This window comes from Strongylocentrotus purpuratus, unplaced genomic scaffold (genome assembly GCF_000002235.5).
Source record: "Strongylocentrotus purpuratus isolate Spur 01 unplaced genomic scaffold, Spur_5.0 spur5_scaffold_8, whole genome shotgun sequence".
Classification (NCBI taxonomy): domain Eukaryota; kingdom Metazoa; phylum Echinodermata; class Echinoidea; order Camarodonta; family Strongylocentrotidae; genus Strongylocentrotus; species Strongylocentrotus purpuratus.
The window spans coordinates 5,667,902-5,690,419 of record NW_022145614.1 but is presented as its reverse complement, the minus strand read 5'-3'; the positions used below and the strand labels follow the sequence as shown (position 1 = coordinate 5,690,419).

Here is a 22,518-nt window from a genome sequence, read left to right as displayed (position 1 = left end):
TTTTTATAGCTTGTGAAATAAAACGGAATAAACACATTGATGAATTATGTAAAAAAAGGTTAGGAAAAAGTTTGTTTAGAAAATTGTTTAATTGTGTTAATGTGACTACGTTAAAACTTGTATATAATTCCGTAATTATGCCACATTTAGATTATGGTGACGTGTTATGGCATTCGGGCACTAAGACTCAAGTAGACATGTTACAAACATTACAGAACAGGGCTGGTAGAATTATTCTTAAATTATCTGAATTCTTGAATTATCTGAACATAAACCAATTAATGACATTCATGAAATTTTAAATTTGGAAATGTGAGAAAAAAGGCAAATTAGGCACAATTATTCTTAGATGTAAACAATTCTTCACGATTTGGCACCTGTATATATGAAAGAGAAATGTATTTTTAAGACTACAAACTATGCCAAAAACGAAAACACAGAATTGTAAGCGTACATTTCTGTTTCGCAAAAGTAAAGTGTATAATGGGTTACCTATTCATACTCGGCAATCAAGAAGTTTGGTAATATTTAATAAAGAAAGACAAATTTTAGTTTGAAATGTTACGACAGAGAAATATGTTTTTGAATAATATTAAAATCCATTTATAATTGTAAATAAAACTGTATATTGTTCTTTGTAATATACGCTGGAGGACTTCAAAGGGGGTAGCGGGAGGGGTTGGCGGGATCGAGAGGGTGGCGGGAGGGGTGGTGAGGTGAGGGGGATAGTGCATTGGTAAATTACCGAGATTGAAAATTGATATTGTAAATAAATAAATGATGTTTTGCTTTTGGACCCCATGGAAGAACAGGACCATTTCGAAAATGGGCTATCCAACCGTTTGTCTAAACTTTACAAATTTACTTGCTTTATATCTATGTTTTTAAAACTTGACGTAGCCTATATATGGATTTCGAAAATAAAAACAAACAAACAAACAAACTCCAATACTGGAGTTGCCGAGGCCCATGGTTTTAACAGATTAAAATATAGGTTTGAGAAAAATCTGAAAAATTATTAAGTAATTTAGGACGATCCTTATCTCATTGGTATAAATTGGTAATTCGGTCATGAGTTTATGACGTAATTGCGTCGTTATTTGTCAATTGGGTTGTATAACTTGATATCAGTTTGATGAAATATTAATAATTTTGAACGAAAGCACTGTATGACTATTTTCGATTCAATTATCATACTGTAAATGGTTACATTATGAGAAGAAAACTATTTGTTACAATGTCATTAATAGAAATATCACTTATCAAGTAAGTATAAAGACATATTTTTTATTTAAAAAAACTTTTCAAGTGCAATTGACAGCAAACAAAAAAAGAAAAAGAGGATTTGTTCACCCTTTTTAGCACTTACACATTCCAGACACTTACAAACTAAACACACATGACAAAGGTTGCATTATAATTAATACTTATCAATCAATAAGTTACGGCATATATAACCATAGACCATTTTATTCTTGGTTTAAGGGGAAGACGGGTGACATTGAATCATATTCTGATTACGGCTGTACCGTGTGTCATTTATTCAAACTAAATTCAATAATTTTTTTCTCGTCTTCTGTTCATAATCAAACACAGTCATGCATCAAAGTAGGAGAAAGAAGACACAAAGGACACCATATGTTAATACATTTGCATATTTTATTTTCATCAAAGATTGTATTATATGATATTTACAAGAGTCATGTATATATAAGCTGGTCATATATTATTCCACAGATGATTTTGTGTGTGAATGGATATATGATTTTTTTTTAAAATATATAACAAAAATATCAATTTATAAGTACCTTGTATAAAAGCAATGGGGGACAACCAACAATGCCCTACACCTTATATAGAGGAACACATAAATGACTTGAAGTATATCGTTCTGACTTTTAGTATTTCAGCAATTTGTCATCGTTACTTAGATTTAAAAGCGGAAATAAATTATTTATTGATTAATAACATCGAACTGATGCGTAACAGAACCTCATCGTCTTAAAATGCAAATTGTCTATTTACAAGAATATAAAAATGTGGTATTTCATATAAAAATCGATTCAAAATTCCTCGATGCAAAGAGAGAGAGAGAGAAAGAGAGAGAGAGAGAGAAAGAGAGAGAGAGAGAAAGAAAGAGAGAGAGAAAGAAAGAGAGAGAGAAGAGAGAGAGAGAGAGAGAGAGAGAGAGAGGAGGGGGCGGAAGAAAGAGAGATAGGAGAAAGAAGGGATACAAGCACAGATTATGGAGATCGCTAGAGAGACAGAGGGAGAGAGAGGGGAAGCGGATCAATTTTTTATTTCTTTTTGCCTCTCTTTGTTAGTGGCGCCTGTGATCGTTTAACCGGGGGCAGTGTATTTTTTTTCTTGAGTTTGGGCACCTTTTCGCTAGATTTCGCCTTGATTGGACTCAGTTTAAGAGGCTTCCCTCCTGCCGGGTAAACCTTGGTTTGGGCTCTGCTCATCGGTGGAGGATCGTTATCTCTGTCGGACCCTTTCTGCTCGGTGTGCTCTGGGTCTTCAGGGTCATTTGGTTTGCTTCCTCCAGTTTCTGTCGAAGTGAAGCGGGGGAAATGAATATTATAGACTTTATCATATCATAACAATTTGACCATCGTCAGTTATCCATTACGATTTAAATGAGGAATATAAATAATTAGAATCAGGCGCGTACGCAGGGGGGGGGGGGGGGGGGGGGTTGCCACTTCAGTTTTTTATGTGTGTATTTTGGAGCGAACCCCCCCCCCCCCCCCTTTTTTGTGATTTTTTTTTGTTGTTGATTTTTTTTTGGTTTAAATTAATTATAAAAATAATTTTTTTTTTAAATGTCAAATTTTCAAATTTCGAGACCCCCCCAAAAAAACTGTCCTCTTACCCCCCCCTTGCTACGCCACTGAATTCAACTATCAAACGTAAGGTGATATTGTCGTATAAGATACACTTCTTACGAGTTCTCATGAGTTAATTGTGTATATAGAGGATTAATGAATTGTATGTAGAAGATGTTTGTAAAAGTAATGAATAACAATTACAAATGATCTTTAAAAGATGAAGCCAGCATGTGCACAACAGCTTTACAACATTGTATATTAAGTTACAACTTGTTGGTATTGTCATAGCATTCCATTATAAAGAACGACTCACTAAATGGATCTGTATGATCATTACATTTCAATACAGTATATCATATTAATATTTCCTTGTCAGCATAATGAAAACCGTATGATGCAAATGTTAATTTGGTGGATATTAAATGGGTTAGTAGCAGAACCAGGGGTAAGTCTACGTCCCCGATCATTTTTATACAAACTAGTGGGCACTTTTTTTTTCGTGTCAGAACCACCCCCCCCCCCCCCTCCCTGGATTCGCCAATATGATAGGAATAATGAAAGGTCTCGAAAGTAATGATTCATTTATTACGGTAATGAGTATAGAGCCACGTCAATGAAACTAACTGCAACAAATCAAATCTGCATCAGAGTGAGAAGAGCCCTTTGCCAGATGAAATAAACATTTAGTTAACCGATGGCCATCAATGTTATGAAGGTGAAAACATGTTCATTCAAGATTTTCCAACAAATGGGAAAATATTGTGCGATATATTCTTCTCAAGAACGACACTCTCGAAAGTAAAGAAACACAATCATACAAAAAAGATCCCTTGGCTACACTAATTGCGCCGGGTCTGGCAGGAAGGGGCAAATTGCGGTGAGGAGTTTTCATGGACCAGTAGATCTGAGATTCTATTATCAAAAACTATGATTTATGAAGAGTACGAATTTACAAATAGTTTTTTTTTTAATTAAAAAAAAATGAAAGGCGTAAATCAATTCTCAAAAAGAATGAATGCCAATAATACCAAACAGCGTTTAATTTTCTAAATAGAGTCCGTAAACTTTAAGTCTAGCCCGTGCTTTAAACTTTAAGGTCATCTGGTACATGACTTTGTATAAGCATCGTTGCAGACGCACTCATGGTTTTTCGGAAAGTGTAAACGATCTTATGGTTAACGCGATAACTGTACTAGCAGCGGAGTTCTTCACTTTAAGTTGAGCCGTGCGGAAGAAACTTTTCGCCTGCTTATACTTAAAACAACTGCTTGCCCAGCTTGTAGTTTTAAAGTTCGAACAGTAAAAGGTCGTGGTTTTAGTGACTTATACCGTCCTTGTTAGTGGGTCATTGTTTAAAACTTCGAGGATTCTTAAAACTATGATGCTCCCCTGCGGACAAAGGTAATGTGCGTAGTGTTGGGCAGTAAGGTACCTTATGAAAATCATGTTATAGATGCTTTTTTCCTTAACATAATTCGTTGTTTAGTCGTTATTTACAGTCAATATCCCATCCATTGAAATACAATTTTATGAACATTATGTTGAGTTTAGATTAATGAGTTTTTTTTTTAAATTGAGATGATATCTGTTGGTTACTAATACAGTGTGAGTGATATTAAAATTCCGATATTGATAACTGGCCAACCGTATGAAATGGATGATGCGAGTTCATGCAATGACAGAGGAAAAGCTATTTGAGTTCACAACGATTTATAAGAAAAGAAATTAAAAAAGAAATGCAGATGTTAAATGAATGACAAATGAAAAACATGCTCTTCTTAAAGGTTAAAAGTGAAATAAATACACAGACCATCCCTTTGCATGCTTTAAAATAACATAAAAATAGAACAGTATTCTACATACTAAGTATCTCTGTTATTGTGCCGATGACGTGGGCTTTCCTGTGAAAATAAAAGGCATTCACATTTCTTAATTATTTATAAGAATTAAGAAATGGTCAATGAAATCTATCGAGGATTATCCCTTAATCGTACCATTTGCAGACCTGAACAATTAACTTACTGATTCTAAAACTTTAAAACTTTTCCAATTTTCTTAATTTCTTGATCTGTTACAAATTACAAGGTCTAATGGTTATAACGTTAACATTTCATGTACACATTTTAATTGCTTGTGTACATTTAGTACTTATTATTAACTATTTACTAGCAAACGCTATCAACAATTATACAAACCTTCATCTCTCTCAGCTTTGACGTCAGGGGACACGGTTCGGACACGTTTCCTGAAAAAATGTATACAAAGAAAGTGAAAAATATTCTACTGCATCTCGTGAAACAACAAACATTTTTATCCGATTTGAATTTATAGGTTCAGTTTAGCATAACAACAAACATGAAGATGAAGAAGGGTCAACATCCAGGAAATGTGCATTTATTTTTTCGATGATCATGAAATTCGTTAATAATTGTTTCTTATATTTCATACAAATTTTGCAATTGTTTTTAACCCCTAATGCTTGCCGCCATTTCGCCGGTTATTCCCATGAAGGTAGATATCGAATGTCCCACTAACTCATCGCAGTGTTTGCACAGATCATTGATCATGTTCCATACTCTGTGTTCAATGTCACCTTCACATGGAGCAGCAAAGCATAGGTTAAAAAAAAAAGACCAACATGTACGTCGGCGAATGGCGCCTCATAAGCAATGAGTATTACAACTTTAACTGGCCCCATGGAAGACCAGCAGCAACAATTATCGTTGCAGCTGAATATGGGCAACCAGCCGTATATTTGTATTTGTATATGATTATTTTTTATACGGAAATAAAAAACAACAACATCACTCACCCTTTCATAGTGATGAATACAACTATTCCGAGAACGATCACCACAACCAAAAGAACAACGACGACGATGAGTGCTATTGCCCATGCGGCTAGTCCTCCGCCGCTGCCTGAATCAGGTTCGATTTCGCCTTTGACTACCTCTCCTAATGTGACATTGAGTTCGTCTTCCAGGGTGTCGATGTTCTCGCTCACCGCCTCGTACAGCGCGTCCTGATCCAGGTAGTTTTCTGCGGTGACGAAAGAGGATACAAAATTTAGTAATCACTGGAGTATCCAAACATTAGCTTCGGTGGGAGGGGGGGGGGGGGCAACCACCATAATTATACTTAACACGCAGGGGTGCCCTGAAAATAAATACCAGGCATCACTGTTATGCGACCGAGAATTATTTTTAAAACATTTCACGCGTTCCAGTGGCAAAATTACCATTATCATTTTTTACAAATCATTCCATAACTTAATAACTCCTGCGGCTGAATTTTCTTTTATTGGTCGAAAATCTATTCAGGGGCAAATTGTTCCCTTACTACTCCTTTGAATATACTATTAGTAGCCTTTAGTGAACAAGTTTAATTTTCCTTAATTTCGAAGGGAATTTTCGTTATCTTTTGCCCAAGTAGTATCGTGCAACTTTAACTTATAGCAACGCAGTTATACACAAGGCCCCCCTTCTTTTTTTCCTTTTTTAAGTTTGTTCAAACATTTAGCAGAAAGGATGACAACGCTTGACGGTGATGCGACATTTGCTCCGGCTATATTTATCTCACTTTCTGTCATAGAAGATAGGGGTTAAGGATTCGGTTTAAGTCAGGGTTAGCGTTTGGATTACGTACAGTTTGGGTTCAGGGTTGAAGTTAGAAATTCGACTCGTGAAAGGGATTGATTGTGGAGCAGTTATCGCCAACGCATAATGTCATCCAATTGCCTAAAACAAATTTAAGAAAGAATTAAAACCAAACCGTTGTGGTAATTCAAAGATCCCAGTGTGATTATAAAAATTACCTGATGCATCTCTCTTAGAAATCCCGTTGCTATGGAGATATTCAGTCCATCTTCTCCTTCTGGTCGCAGAGTTGGAGTCAGATCCGGCTGAGCAGAGCTCGGTTGTCTCCGGCGGGGTCACCAAGAGCATGACACGGAAGGCATCAAATGAAAGCCCCGTTTCCTCTCTGGGAAACCCGTCAGCAACTGTAACATGGGTCTCGTCGACGTAACCAAGGGTTGACGATCTGCATAAATAAGATTTTGAAAGTTACTGTTGGAGACAAAAGGGTTTCTAGGTTTTGATCTATCCCTATCGTAAAGAATTTTCGAGAAGTAATGAAGATGTCTCTGCCGACATTGACTGTAATATGATAACGAGTTTTTTTTTTCGTAGGTAAGATAATAAATGATACTTATGAACACGATGATATTGCCTGGAATCATCCACAGTGTTTGAATGAATTTAATTTCACGCAAATCGAACCTAACGATGTACTTAAATTTCGTTCAAGTCTTTTATCCCACAGTAATATAGATAGTTATTACGTTTAGCTGCACCTCTTATCTGCACATCTCTCTTAGCTTTTGCTGATAATTTTGTTATCCTGTATAAATATTTTCCAATAAATAGATAAATAAATGTTCGTTCATTTCAATATAAGTAATGGACAGGGCTATTGAAATTGCTTTAGAGATTGATTCTTCGAAGGTCTTTGCGATCGTATTCCCTCGAAAATATAGCTAAAGGTTTATGCTAAAATATATTGTCAAATATTTCATTCTCATATAGGCAGATTTGGTTGGGAAGGACGTAATGGGAAAACATTAGCTCACCCTTCAAACACAATATTATCAATCATGAAACATATTAATAATTAATCTGTAAAAATATACGATCAACAGCTTCATATTCGTATCGCAGAAGTCGGTACTGCTAGCTCTTTCTTCAGTTTGATATGCAATTTCTATGACGGTCACAGGTGATGGTAAACATCTTCATTATCAATCAGGAGTTGTCGCATCAGTTTCATATCGAATGACATTCTCCAAAACTCTGCAATCCACAATATTAAGTATGAAATACACAGGCATCTGTTTCTTTCAGGTTCGGTACTTGGAGCGAATACTCACGATGATGACAATGTTCCCTGATTTGGGCAGCAAATCTCAAAGTTATCATTGCACCATGACGTCACAATTTCTCCAATTATACGCAGCAGAATATCCTCGAGATCGGGCCACTAATTACACAAACAAATGAAGAAAAAAATAAAAGAAGCTCCTTAATCCTTAATCTTAGGGTAGGATGAGGCTGGGTGTTGCTATTTATATCAGCATATAGTTCCTTCAATTTAATATCAATGTATGTTGTAAATTAATTAAGTGAATTAATCAGGATGAACTTAAAAATCTAAAAAGGAACTTAAACAAAACTTGAAAAGAGATAAACTTCAGTCTAAAATGAATATTTTTTGGTTCGATCATTCTCAAATTGAATCTTCATCACCTTTTAAACAATAGCCGGACTGAAAATAGTTATGTTTAAGTAAGGAAAACTGGTAATATAAAAGCAACAACTTATGCGTTTTATACGTCCTGTCCAATATGAAGAAATGATACATGTAAGCCTCCGAAGGGGGGGGGGGGGGGGAGGGCGGGGTGCAGTGGCGGATATAGGAGGCACATCCGATCGATGCCCCCCCCCCACGTTTTAAAACCAAAATGAGAAACCTTAGTGTGCACAACTCCACAATGTTGTTGATTGTCCCCCCCCCTGATTTTTAGGTGATGACCTATTTACTTTTCTAAAATTATTTGTTAGAATTAGTTCCTAATATCGAGTCCTCTCTTTTACAAACCATGCATCCGCCCCTGAGGGATGGATAACATGGCGACAGTTAGGGATACTTACTCGGCTGATACTTGTATAAACCAGTACAACTACGCCATACCGCACTTGGGACTTTGTTTCTGTCAAACACAAGATGAGAAGGAGAATAAAAGAGAAAAAATCATCCACTTAGTCCTGTATGAACATGATATTTTACATCGCGCTCATGTCTTTCATAGCTGACGCTCCGTATTAACCCGACTTTAGAATGGCTGCTAATGCGTCGCTGTATCATTTTAATTATTTTAATTAACTCCTGCCAGGCACACATTCATTTCATCACCTTTGTCGAAGGGCGTTTAATATATTTCACTTCAGGATGACGTTATAATGATTTACATTTACCGATATAAGAAAGTTGAGAGAACTTTTGCTGATTTTATCAATTTTCACTCTGTTCGTTTATTTTGTGTGTGTTTTTGTGAGGATTTTCAGGAAATCCCCCCTCTCCCCATCGGCCGTCTCAAAACATTCTTAAAAATGTTCTTTAAAAAAACCCTTATTCTTATGATTATCTGCACAAACATTTGATATATTCTTACGTTCACATTCTGCGCCCTGGTAGTCACTGGGGCAATCGCATTCGCATGTCGTCTCGTCGACGATCCCGTCATTCTGACAAGTGGTGTCACAGGACGGTTGAGCTGTGGTCGTCTCGACGGTGGTAGTCGTGGTCGTGACATCACTGCTACCGCTCGATGTGGTCGTCACATCGCCGCTACCGCTCGATGACGTCGTAGCTGCGGAAGGTGCCGAGGTGCTTTCTGATAGGTTCGTATGAAAGTGTGTTAGAATGGGAAAATGAATTAAAATCATTTTTAAATCTACAGAGGAGTATTGTGTAAAGCGAAACCCCTGATGGTAATCTAAAAACACGTTTTATAGGCAGATTTAGTCTCTGTCTATTTTTTGAAAACGACATGAAGTAGGATGTATAATAACTATGAACTATATGATTTTAAACATATCGGTTATCGAAACATCGAGAGTTGCACATTTCTGTTCATCATCCGTCATGATAATGTAAATACGTTATCGTCATTAAATAAAAGACTGCCTTGTCTCTATTCTCTTAAAATAATCTTACCACACGTCTGACTTGGATCGGCTGCATCTGCAATAAAACAATGGAAAGGAATATGATTACAAATCAAACAAAATGGCAACATTATGACATGTTTGAGTTAATATTTTTACTTATTACATGTTGTTTAGGAACGACTCTTAAGTGTAAAGCTCGTTTTGAGGCGAATAGGCCTACGTTTTGCTTTCACAGTTCGAAATATTTGTTTTATATGGCAGATCATAGACATAGTGACTGTTTATTCGCATCTTGATCAAAGATTAAGAATGTATCCTAATCAATTCTATCGAAATTGAAAGGTCTTAGCAATATTCGCCTTTTTAAGAATCACTGTCAAATGTACAAGTTTTAAAAATCCAATGAGTTTCCGGAACATTCCACGCCCAAAACGTTCTACTTACTGCATAATCCACAGAAGAGGGGGCAGTTTGTAAGTACGTAAGACCTGTCCTCAGTACACCAGGAGAGTGGCCAGCCAGGATTGCCGCCGCAGTACTCATGTGTGTCCTCACAAACAGCTGAGAAAGAAAGAGAGAGAGAGAGAGAGAGAGAGAGAGAGAGAGAAAGAAAGAAAGAGAGAGAGTGTGTGTTTGTGTGTAAGTGAGGGACAGAGATGGGGGAGAGTAAGAATAGGAAAGAGGCGAGAGAGAAAGAAGGAAATGCAAGAGACAAAAGTATAAAGTGAGAAACGCATGAAAGGGAAGGACATGTGCCGATAACAAAAAGATTAATCGATAGAGTTTTATTTAGCATGGCAGTAAAAATTTATGTCATCTCGATTCAATACACGCCTTATACAATAACATATCAGTTTTATTGCCGTACAACTTCTTCATGCCTTTACAGGACTATTCAAAACGAATCATAACTTGATGCTTTTTAAACAAGTTTTTTTCAACTAGTGCGTCAATATTATATTTCGGTATTTTAGAAGACCTATAAGAAAGTAAGTATTTGATACACGAATTCATGCCAGTTTGTCATTCTCTATTTTATGAACTAAAATGTAAACATGATCGTCTTCGGAAATACTTACTGGAACAGTCGCTGCCGTAATACCCGTCTCGACATGTACATGTACAATCACTATTCAGTGTTCCACAGTTCTGGCACACGGCTTGGCAATCTATAAAACAAAATATTTTAGCATAACAAATTTGAAACTTCCAATATATCGTTGGATATGCACTTGGTACCTGGCCTAAGATAACATACTATTTATTTTACAAATCAATTTCCTTTGCAGACTTTGTTTTGCTATCTATTTTCATAGGCGTACAACACGTTTTCGTCAGTGGGCTTACGCCTCATAACTTCCACATTCTTTTTATAAAAAAGAGAAGAAAAAAAAAGAAAAAAAAATATATATATAGATTGTGGTATAATGTTATTTCGTCATCAAAATAATCTATATAACAAATATAAATATTCGGGAACATCGCTGCCCGAATATGAGGTGTTGGATAAGTCGAATATAAGCACTTTCATATTCGTCTCGAACGCATAGGCCTATGTTTTTTTTAAACACGTATGTCATTTGAATCATTTTAAGTTGATGTGCAATTTGTGCGTCATCTCATTTTTGTTCTATGATTAAAATTATGGTTAGCAGTTCTATCCAGTGTATTTGATCTACACAATGATTCTTATTCAGTTTAGTGTTTCATTTTTCAGTTATTGATATTGCATAAATGTACACTAGCGACAGGTAACTATCTCTATGAAAGCATGAACTATTCACGATTAAACTGTTATTATATATAAATTATGTTGGATCATAACTTTCTCACTTACACGTGATAGCATGGTAAAATATCTATCTTTCAGAAAATGTTAAAAGCATAACTAAGAATCAAGAAGAAAATCAAATGAAGAAAAAAATTAGGTTTGAAAAAACAAACTTACCACAGGTTTCACTATGCTCAGAACATAATCCTGAAATTTAAAAAAAAAGAGAGGTTTTTAAAATGTATTTGTTTGTTTTTATTACATTTTGTTTTCTACGGCCATAAAACTGAAAATAGCTTGCTAGAGTTGGGTTCAGGAGCGGTTCTAGATTGTTTTCTTCTTCAAGCTAATACATACTATGTAACATGTTCTTCCCTTCCCTTCTATATATTCCCCCATCCTATCTCTTTCTCTCTCTCTCTCTCTCTCTCTGTCTTTTTGTCTGTCTTACTCACTCTCACCCTTTCTCTTCTCTCTAGCTCTTTCTTTCATTTGTGCATATATTTATCTGATTATGTTTCTTTGTCTCCCCATCTCTCTCTCTCTCTCTCGCCACCCTTTCCATTTCCTACCAGTCGTTACCTTTGGTGCACGTGCAAATGTCATCTACCAGAAGAGCTAAAATTATATTTCAATTGATAAACTTCGTGGCCTATACTAGAAATAACTTTTGTTACAGTTCACTTACTACATTGATTATCATAACATTCCCCGATGCCTGATGCACACTGTGTGCAGCTGCTACCAGTCGTATACGGGCGTACACCGTTGTAGTTCCCTCTGATAAAACAAAATAGCGATACAAAAATGTTCACATAAATCAGACAAAAAGGCCCTGTGAATTCCTAGTTTGGGTAATCACTATAAAATGTAATCTAAAAACTTTAATGACAACCAAATAAAAACATTCATTTTTCAGGAGTGTGTATCCTTTACAGGAGGAAAAAGGCCTACATGTAAAATCTAAAACAAAGAGCCAGGTTTAATATTATAAACGATTCAAATTAATGTCTCTTTTAAGTATTGTGTCACGATTTTCTATGAAAAGTATTGACAACATGTGGCTGATATAAATGTGTGAATACAAAAGTCATATTTCAAGTATTGTCAAGTTTACATTTCAAATTTGTTGATGTGTTGGCCTCAGACATGAACAAAACAAACGATATTAACTATTTAAAAAATAAATTTCCTTCAGATATGTTTGCATACCTCAAACAAAACTATGATAACATTTCAGGTATAACATGGCTGAGTACAATAAACAGTTGGTGGAAAATGAAATCTCTTTGAAAACCTATAGTATCAAACTTGTTTTATAGATTCTTATTTTTACGATAAGTACATGTATGACGTCATACTTACGCGGGTCCATAATTACAGGTGACGATATAGGCGTTCGTCCAGCCGTTAGAAACTGAAGAGCAAAAGGTTCGGCCACATCCCACAGCATATGTGTCATCCCATACAACCTAGCGAGTCGACATTTGAAAAAGGAAGCATTATTTATATGTATTTAAATAAAAATATCATTCCATTCTTCGTGCGTGCTTTTTTTAAAACTGAACTCTATCTTGAGAAGTTGTCATTTTGTATTTTATAACCCGATTTATATAGACCGAACACAAATGAAATAGTTACTAAGGGTGAGACTTCTGTTGGTGTCCTGAAATGTATATGAAAGGTGTGGCTACCTTTGGTATTTTATCTTCTGAAGGATGAATGTCATCTTTATTCTAAAATATTAAACATACATGTACATGTATAGAGACCGAAGCTGTGACATCATACAAATCCATTTTTAGAATTTTCTCAAATTTTACTTCATTTTCCGAAAGAGCATCAAATATAATGACCAAATGTCGAAAACTAATTGAATATGTTGAGTATATTGGCTGAGATATGACCATCTGAATAAATAGATTTCCTATAAAGGAACTCTGTGTCATTTTGCTCTGGCTCGTAATGTTATGAACCAGAGCAAAATAACACTGAGTTCCTATAGGAAATCTATGTATTCAGATGGTCATATCTCAGCCAATATACTCAACATATTCAATTAGTTTTCGACTTTTGGACATTATTTTTGATGCTCTTTCGGAAAATGAAGTAAATTGAGAAAATCTAAGAATAGTTTTTTTGATGACGTCACACTTCACCACTTAAATGAGAGAAACTGTAAAACATAAACTTCTTCTATTTCTTCTTCATCAGCATCATCATCACTACATCATCATCCTCCTCACCTGTGTATAATGCCCACAGACATCAGAGCAACCGTGTGTGTCATAGTCGTAGTACTGGTCCTCATTATACCATGACTGTGTTGGTCCTACTCCATCCGGCTCGGACCCAGTCCCAAGCCATAGGTTCTGGCCTACCGATGAGAACGGCGAGATGTTTGTAGGATTACCATGTTTCCAGAGGCACTCGTCGGACCAGTCCTGGGCCATTGAGGCTAAGTCGTCATCCCAGCTCTAGAGAAAAAATATGGAAGAAAAGAAAAAGAATGTTGTAGTAGATGTCCAGAATTGTCCATGTCCTAAATGAATCCAAATATGTCTCTATTGTGATCTAATGACTGGACAAAGTGCATACAAAAAAATTACATAGAAAATCAAATCATACAAAACAAAGGATGAAATATCATTTTAAAAACATTATCGTGATTCCCATGAGCATTTACAAGTTGCCGGAAATGATTATGAGAACTGATCCCCATATGAAATAATAATATATCACTAACATAATTCACCCTCATGTTTTTTGAAACATAGGCATATACTCTTGATGATGTGTTGAAAGCTCATTTTTATCAAAGTCCCTTTTTAACGAGATGAAATTAGTGCTTTCGTTTTAATTTTTCAAATTACAGCTAGATCTATATAGTAGAGACGAACCTTGTCAAGCAGACCAAATAGACCTAAAGTAAAGGAAACCAAAGCTATAGGTTTTCACCTGCAATTGTACTAGTGTCACTAAGAGCTTTATAGATCGCTACAATCGGACCTCTGAGTAGTCCACAACAAAGTGAACAAACCTGCAAAGAGTCTGGGGGGGGGGGGGGGGGGGGGGGGGGGGTTAAGGTTTTTTTTTATGTTGTCAGTGATTTTTTTCCTTCTAAATGTTTTAAATTTATATAACCTTGTAATCAGTTATTGTTAATACATGCTTTTTTCCTTGTAAATATGTTTTTCAAGTTACACAACCTTGCCATTTCCTTGTAATCATTTTTGTACATTACCATGTTTTTTGTTGTTGTAAATGAACTTCTTGATCTCGGTTGGCGGACTCTAGATCTGGGACCTGCTTGTTTTGGGGGCTCTGCGCGCGTGAGACTGTATCGTATCCATGATCGTATCCTACCATCTTTCATGATTTTAATGGCGCAGATCCTTGAAACACGTTGGTCTCTGGGTCATTCCATGTCAAATCACCCCAAAAATCTGAAAATCTTAACCCGACCATTTTTGATTTTGATGAAACTTAGTGTACTTGTTGAGTGTGATCTCACAGCACCAAATCCAAAATTTTAGGTCAATTGGGTGAGGGGTTTGGGAGATACGGCCAACCAAATTTTGAGATTTTTTCAAAAATGGGGGTGGCGGGCCTACCTTTGAACCCTTGTATCTCGGGATCTAATGGGTCAATCTTCACAAAATTTGTAGTGCTGGAAAGGGTTCATATAACTATCCTAGGGGGTAATTGTCCGGGGGGGGGTAATTGTCCTCAGGGGGGGGGGGACCTTTCCTGGGGGTTAATTTTCCAGGGGGGTAATTATCCTAGAACCGACTCAGAGGCCTAAAGCCATACATCCTGTTAACCCTTAAGGCCTATATAAACTTGTCATTTTCTTTTCTTTTCAAGTACTGCTGACATTTAGAATGGATATGCCTAGAACAAAAAAGCATGTGGAAGATGTATGTTATACTGTGCATATTGCATGTATTGTATACATTATGATAGGGTTTATTGTGAATATCTGTAAGTATGGATACTTTCAATCCTTATTGCTCCTAAACAAAAAATATTATATCTCTGAAACTTTTATATGTTTAAGTGAACATGTCAGAGATTACATTTTATGAAAAATGTTGTCAAGGTCACGTGATCCACAAGGTCAAATCTTAGGTCAAGAGGTCAAAGTACCCCAACATGTACAAATTTTCAAAATGGCGGCAGATTTGGAATCCTTATTGAATACCCTTTCCAACAATACAAATTTTGTGAAGATTGACCCATTAGGTCCCGAAATACAAGGGTTCAAAGGTAGGCCCGCCACCCCCATTTTTGAAAAAATCTCAAAATTTGGTGGGCCGTATCTCGCAAACCCCTTATCCGATTGACCTAGAATTTTGGATTTGGTGCTGTCGATTTTTTTTGCACTATCGCAAACAATGCCTCATGTTCATCCAAGCGTGAACACATACCACACACAAATGGTATCAAACGATTAAGGATAAAATACTCTTTCATAAAATGTATAATAATTTACTGTTTATAGATGATTTTGAAAATAATTAGCAATTTTCTAGGTGTAAACTTTTTTTTTTGACTCACACGGTACATTTGGTTATTTTTTACAGGAATCTTAATCGTTTTCTTGTTTACTTCGTTGTTATAAGTCTAGAAAAGTGTATGTAGCTTATTAAAGTTTTTATAGAACTATGGCTTCCTCGTTACTAGTACTAGCTAACTCCTTGAAATGTTGAATACCCGATCCGTTGTTATGTAAACAACATTGAAGGTAAAGTTCTTCTCGAAAGGCCACTGTCAATGAATCCCACTCTAGCTAATCATTTCAATGCTTTCCCAACTGAGGAAGTAACCTTCTCAAATAACCAGCTCATCCTAGGGAGCAAATAAACCAAGACCTTGAAACATTTTTTGCAGGAATGACAAATTTTAAGCAGTAGGTCCTGCATGTGATAAAGCAATCCATATTTATAAAACTATGATACAGAGAAAATCGAGAAAATGTGATGCGATGATCTCTGAAGTGCTCGTTATTTTCAAGTGATACAAAAAGCAAAAAACAATTATTTCATGTATAGGATTTTTTAATGTATATGCGCTACTTATGTGACTATCAAAGCAATCAATCGATCAAGATTATTATTAAAATTTATTCAATGCAGAACATGATTTGGATTTACAAACTTATATCTCATTATTGTTCTCGCATTGATTTCATTCGGTCTGCGGCTAGAAAGACGTCACTGGAGGCCTTCACAATCAAATACAATAAGAAGATTCAAAGTATTCTAGCTGGTCGATCGACGGCACAAAACATGTTTTCAAATGACAGCAGGAAGACAGAAGATGGAAAAGGTGTTTTCAAATGGAGTAGAGGATAATTGAACCAAAATGCAGCCTGGAAAGCGAGGGTATATTTAAACAGGACGAACGCGTAATTCTTCTGATTTAGGTCACTAAATTTCCATCTACATTATGACAGACATGATAGATTTCATCCTTGTTGATAAGCTTGGCTATATAGAGATGATTTTTTTCCTTTATTTTTCATTTCACAATTATAATTCACTAGAGCATTGAAAACAACAATTATCTATTCGTGTATGCTGAGCAAAATCACTGCATAGTTTGACATTTCAATTTAGTAGTGCACGTGATTCTAAATAATCGTACACTTCTTAAAGAGTATCATACCATTTTGTTTACAAAGAGTATAGCGCTATTTTTATATATTTTTTTTAATAAAGGATGAGTATATTCAATTAGGAAAAAACAAAATTGGGATTTACACAAATGCAGCAATGTGCTATGATTAAATTTAGGGAGGGGGGGGGGGGTCTGACTATTGACTAAACTATAAGAGATCTTCGCAAACAATAAGAAGTCTGTAAAGTGTTCCAAAGGATATTAGAGAGAGAAACGACAAGAAGACCACGAAGAAGTAAAAAAAAAAAAAAAAAAAAGGGATTGGGGGCAATTTTGTTTAATCCGCCCAAGTCGACCTCGAGATGTACAATAAGCTTCCAAAAATGATTCACGCTATCATACAATACACAACAACATTTGGGTTTATACTCACTGATCTTCATTTATAACAAAGCTTTTGCTTAGAGCGGCTATAGAAACACTTCTAAAAATGGGTTTGTTAAAAAACAAATCCACTCATGCATAGAAAAACAACAAAGTTGCACCTAGAAAATTGCTAATTATTTTAAAAATCATCTATGAACAGTAAATTATTATACATCTTATGAAAGAGTGTTTTATCCCGAATCATTTAGTATCATTTTGTGTGGTATGTGTTCACGCTAGGATATACAGGGGGCATTGTTTGCGAGAGTGCAAAAATCGTATCATAATTTAATGTTCATAGATGATTTTTAAAATAATTAGCAATTGTCTATGTGTTAATTTTTTTTTTACTCACACGATATACGATCCGACTATACGATTCGATTCTGGAAGAATTTACAATTGCATTTTAAATGTATATTCTTAATAAGAATATAAGTCTATAACTTATAACATGTCAATGAAGGATGATTTGAATATAGTCATAATGATTAATAAGATTAGATTTTAACGGACTTTAAGCTTCCTTGGAGGAACATTAGCTAAATCCACTGAAAATCGTATAGTGACGTATATCAAGCGGACTTTTATTTCAACCGTAAGCATGGAATGAGTAAACAGCTATTCAAAAGAAAGAAAAAATCTTTGTCATTAATAAATTAATTACCAACGGATAACACCACGTTGCCTCACCACCCCCAAGTTTATATGAAAAATACAACGTATCTGTTAATTCATAACATAGGATCATGGATCTGATAGGAATGCTTTATTTCTACATATTTTCTTTTACTGTATTTCAGGTAAGTTTCAATACAATATGGCATTACATAAATAAGATGAAAAAGTACGTGGTTAATGTTTGAGATACGAATAGTGAGACTCGTGTTCATTTTGTAAAGAATTCTATATAGGCCTATTTGCAATTGATCATAACGTGTTTTGTCTTAGCAGTTTCAGCAATCAATATATTTTACCTAAACATTGCCCATCTCATCAACTATCTTCTTTTTTTTTTGCAGGATATATTATAGCTTTAAAACCGTGAGGTTTCGAACTCAAGCTTAAAGTGAATGACAAGTCTTGCTTTTATTGTCTAATGAACAGACTCATGAGACTCATGCCCTTATGTGTCCATTGTTTTGTCTTTAAACATATTGTACAATACCATTGTAACGTGTACCGAATGTTAGTTCCTCTGTATCAGTTCTCATATCCATTTTGTGTACAATTTTGTTAGGCCTATGTGAGAACAAAGACAAACTTCAAAGTCATGTGGAAATGATTAAATCTGGAGGGGAAGAAAAGAACAACAACTTTTTTTTTGACACTGATGTCATTAGGCAGTGTACAATTTGTTTATATAAATAATGAGTTTCGCTTTTTTGTTTGTAATAAATTTCATATTACTTTATGGTTACAGAATCAATATCATTCTGTAATGCTTCAAAATCATACTGAATTAGAATTAATATACTTGTTGAAGTTGCTATAGTTACCAAAGGTTATTATCTCGACTTACCATGAATTCCATATTGGCGGCCTCGGGTGAAACCTGTCCTCTCAGAAGATTATGTCTGTCTAGAATTCCCTGGATCTCCTCTGCCGAAAACGACGTCGATCTCTTTTTACGACGTCGACGCTCGTTGTCCTCATCGTTGCTTGCACTTCCACTTGATGTTCCTGAATGCTCATCTTTTCTGTCGAAAACGCGCGAACTGAATCCGTCATAAATTTCATAACTTGCATTCATGGCGAAAACAAGTGGTGTGCCAACGATGTACTTTCCAATATGCTGACCATTCCTACCCCTGGTGAGTTTGCCATCCACTGAATTAAAAACAAAAACTGCTAACAAGAAGTAAGCCCCCTTCATCGTTCCGATGTTTGATGACAAGGAGAAATGAAATTTTGAGGAAATTGGAGATTCGTGATTGGTTTCGAGTTGGATGTTGTCAAGTACTTTCAGTTGTCAAATACTTTTCTCCCAGGAGAGTTGTACGCTAGCAGAGAGAAACTCTCGGATGACATCCGAAACGATTGTTCTATATTGCAAGATTCCCTACATAAAGAACAATATGATGTTACTCTGTAAGTATTTAACGTTTTACCGAGTACCTGCGATTGAAATCGTTATACTTTCTGCTAAGATTTAAGCTTGGTATAGGATTTATAATGTAGTTTCCGCGAAGTTTGGCAATCCGCTGCCGGAGCCCACCTTTCCTTTTAATCCAAATGTAATTGGTCTCTGCTAGACTCTGTTGTAGAAACTCCACTGAAGTCAAGAGCTAGTCCTTGTAAAACCTTTATGGAATCACTTTCTCTATGTCTGATCCCATTGTTCGGTATAAAAACCATTCGATTCCCTTCAGTGTGCGCAGACAATGGAAGAATCGATATATGGACTACTGGCAGATACAAAGGTTATATAACAACTGTGTGATTTCTAAAGGAGAACGAATGTTATTTAATCTAGCTTTGTAGAGTGTAGGACGGTTGAGTGGCATATTTACTTACCATTAGCAGGTGATAGTGAGAGTGTTAGTTTATGTGTCGACTAGCCTTATTCGAATAGAAATACATGTAGTTTAAAGCTGACGAATGTGGCATTAAAGGTAAAGACCAGTTATGGTCATGCGATTGCATTGTGAAAGAAACGCTGTGGAATCGATCAGAAAAGGTTGATCATCTAGCATCTAGCATCTGCAAGGTTCTGGAATCATCAAAATGATAAGAAATTTGGCCCATTCTTCGTAAAGTTACAAGCACTATACACAGAAAGATGTATATGGGACTACCTATATCTCTCACAGACCATGAGAGAAACAAATTTACCAAATATATGAATTAGTAGGCGGTTTCCCGGCAATTTTTTTATCATCATGTATTAGTCAAAACATATTCTTTCACATGATTGGTAATGAGAGCTTCCATTTCATTTTTTGAAATTGGGGCGTTTCCAATACTGGTCTTTACCTTTAAAGTACATTTTTATCTGTCTGTTTACACAACTACTCCCCTGGCCTGTCTCGTATTCTTCATATCACCACTTGTACATTTGAATAGGCTATTTTCGTAATGTAACCAACTTTAATGCAAACAAATTTACTGCAAACGTCTTCGTGAAGTGCCTCAATAGAATTGTTTTATTCACCTGTAACAAATAGTTGTATCTCAATAGTCAGAATGCGATTGGCTTCTCAGTTCATGTTGCTAGGTAAGACGAACATTATGGATTGCCCTACCTTACACTTAACATATGCAGTCTACATTCTATTGAAATACATTATTCTTTACAGGTGAATGAAATAATGTGTATAGAGGCGCTTCAAAAAAATTCTCAGAGATGTGAACAAACCTTTGAACATTTTCTATCCATGTCTCTGTCTGTCTTCACAACATATTTTTTCTCTTCAAGTCTGCCTCTTTTTCTCTCGTTCTCTCTGGATATAGTGTATTGTCTCTGCATTTGTATTCACCTTTTCTCTCTAATATCGATTTCTTAATTTTGTTTTTCTCTGAAAGGGAATACCTCACTTCCTTTTCATCATCATTCATCACCACTACCACCATCATCAATATCTTCATCATCATCATTTCCCGAGCCCCATCCATGATGCAATTTTATAAAAAAAACATTGGCACACCTATGAATAACGTTCAATTCTAGAATGATTTTATTTCATGAATAATAAGGAAATAACAAAAACAAAATTAACGAAATTAACAAAATTAATTCCAAAAACAACCTAGGTTTAGACTCTGACAGAGAGAATGGTCGAAAAAATCTTCATTATTTAATGGAACCAGTGTAAGTGAACGTAGATAATGTACTTCATGTTTTTTACACCATCTCATCATGAAAGAAATAAAGAATTATTTAACCTTAAAAAGTTAATAACAGATATTTCCTTACAACCTTATTTAACTTGAAAGTGGATTAAAGTCTTGGCTACCACCCCCTTCCCAAAAAAACAAACACACAACAACAAACACAAATTTTTTTTTTAGATAAACAAAAGGAAATTATAATGTGTCTTATGTTTAGGAAGGGTAAGAATAAGTAGCCCGATACGGCTAGTTCAGATGACTTTGTGTGTATTAGCTAAACTCTACCTTATAAGATATAATAAGGTGAAGCGTATTAACTTAATATCTAAACGTCATCATAATTTTTTTTTTTAACGCTGCAGTTTTACCGCTTCATGTCTGAACGAGCCTTTACGTGTTCAAGGATAAATTGATGTGTATAATGTTTTATGTTAGAAAAACTCTAAATTAATAGATTTGCAATAAGAATATGTTTTTAAAATAAGCAACATGTATACGAGAACGAGAGTGTATCATAGATGAAAAGGTGTATAGCAGCTTAATACTACTAAGGTACATAAGGAAAATGATATGAGCTTATAAGCTTCATGTAAGGGAGAATGGCAATCATATTTTCATTGGCAAGTGGCATAATTAACTAATCAGCTTCAAAGGTAAATAAAATATTCATTTCAATATCTTCAACACAGCAGTCATTGGTGAATATATTTATTACATAATTTAAACATGAAATATCATTACATTGCATGTACATCATGTAATTGTCAGTAAACCCTTTGAATCCATGCTTTTTTTCAAATGCAAGGAAACATAAGTTCGGATGGGAGTGAACTGAATCCATGCTTCATATTTATATACCGGTATGTAAAAAATGCTTTGACATAAATGATTTGGAACCTTAATGGCTTCACATCCATACTAAAAAAAGGTTATATGAAAGTTTCTTGAGACTTTTTCCTTTTCTCGAGACTTGCGTGTTGCAGTGTTAGAAAAAAAAGAGGGGAAAAAAGAGCTTTAAAGAGATAAAGCACTCACTGAATACTCATGCACTTTTTTTGAAATGCGTGTTGTTATTAGAAATTGGAGAAAAAAAATGATTGATGGTTATTGGAGTTTTTATGTTACAAAAGGTTTAGGTTCACATACTTCAATTGTTTCTCCATTTGCAGAAATCATCAGGATTTAATCCAATGAAAATATATAACATAACTAATCCAATAAGTTTATCAAACCAAACAAAATGAAGATATTTTCATCTCTAGTTATAAGATTTATGTCTCATAAAAACGATTCTACTGGAAATATTCAAT

General features: G+C 35.3%; 1 protein-coding gene across 2 annotated transcripts; it reads right to left on the bottom strand.

Moving 5' to 3' along the window:
• Positions 1-1,641: 1,641 nt before the first annotated feature.
• Positions 1,642-19,925, bottom strand: LOC752066. Of its 2 annotated transcripts, XM_030975805.1 has the most exons (16): positions 18,900-19,923; positions 13,576-13,806; positions 12,695-12,801; positions 12,018-12,109; positions 11,507-11,536; positions 10,638-10,727; positions 10,003-10,119; positions 9,605-9,631; positions 9,060-9,281; positions 8,539-8,597; positions 7,758-7,867; positions 6,645-6,871; positions 5,644-5,869; positions 5,027-5,076; positions 4,695-4,732; positions 2,326-2,551 (listed from the first exon to the last, which is right to left on the bottom strand). In XM_030975805.1, exons 1-15 carry the CDS (start codon positions 19,251-19,253, stop codon positions 4,707-4,709), a joined length of 1,968 nt encoding a protein of 655 aa, XP_030831665.1. In that variant the 5' UTR covers positions 19,254-19,923; the 3' UTR covers positions 2,326-2,551; positions 4,695-4,706. The 2 variants fall into 2 exon arrangements, with proteins under 2 accessions (XP_030831664.1, XP_030831665.1); XM_030975804.1 differs by lacking the exon at positions 4,695-4,732 and having other exon boundaries at positions 1,642-2,551; positions 18,900-19,925.
• Positions 19,926-22,518: the final 2,593 nt, after the last annotated feature.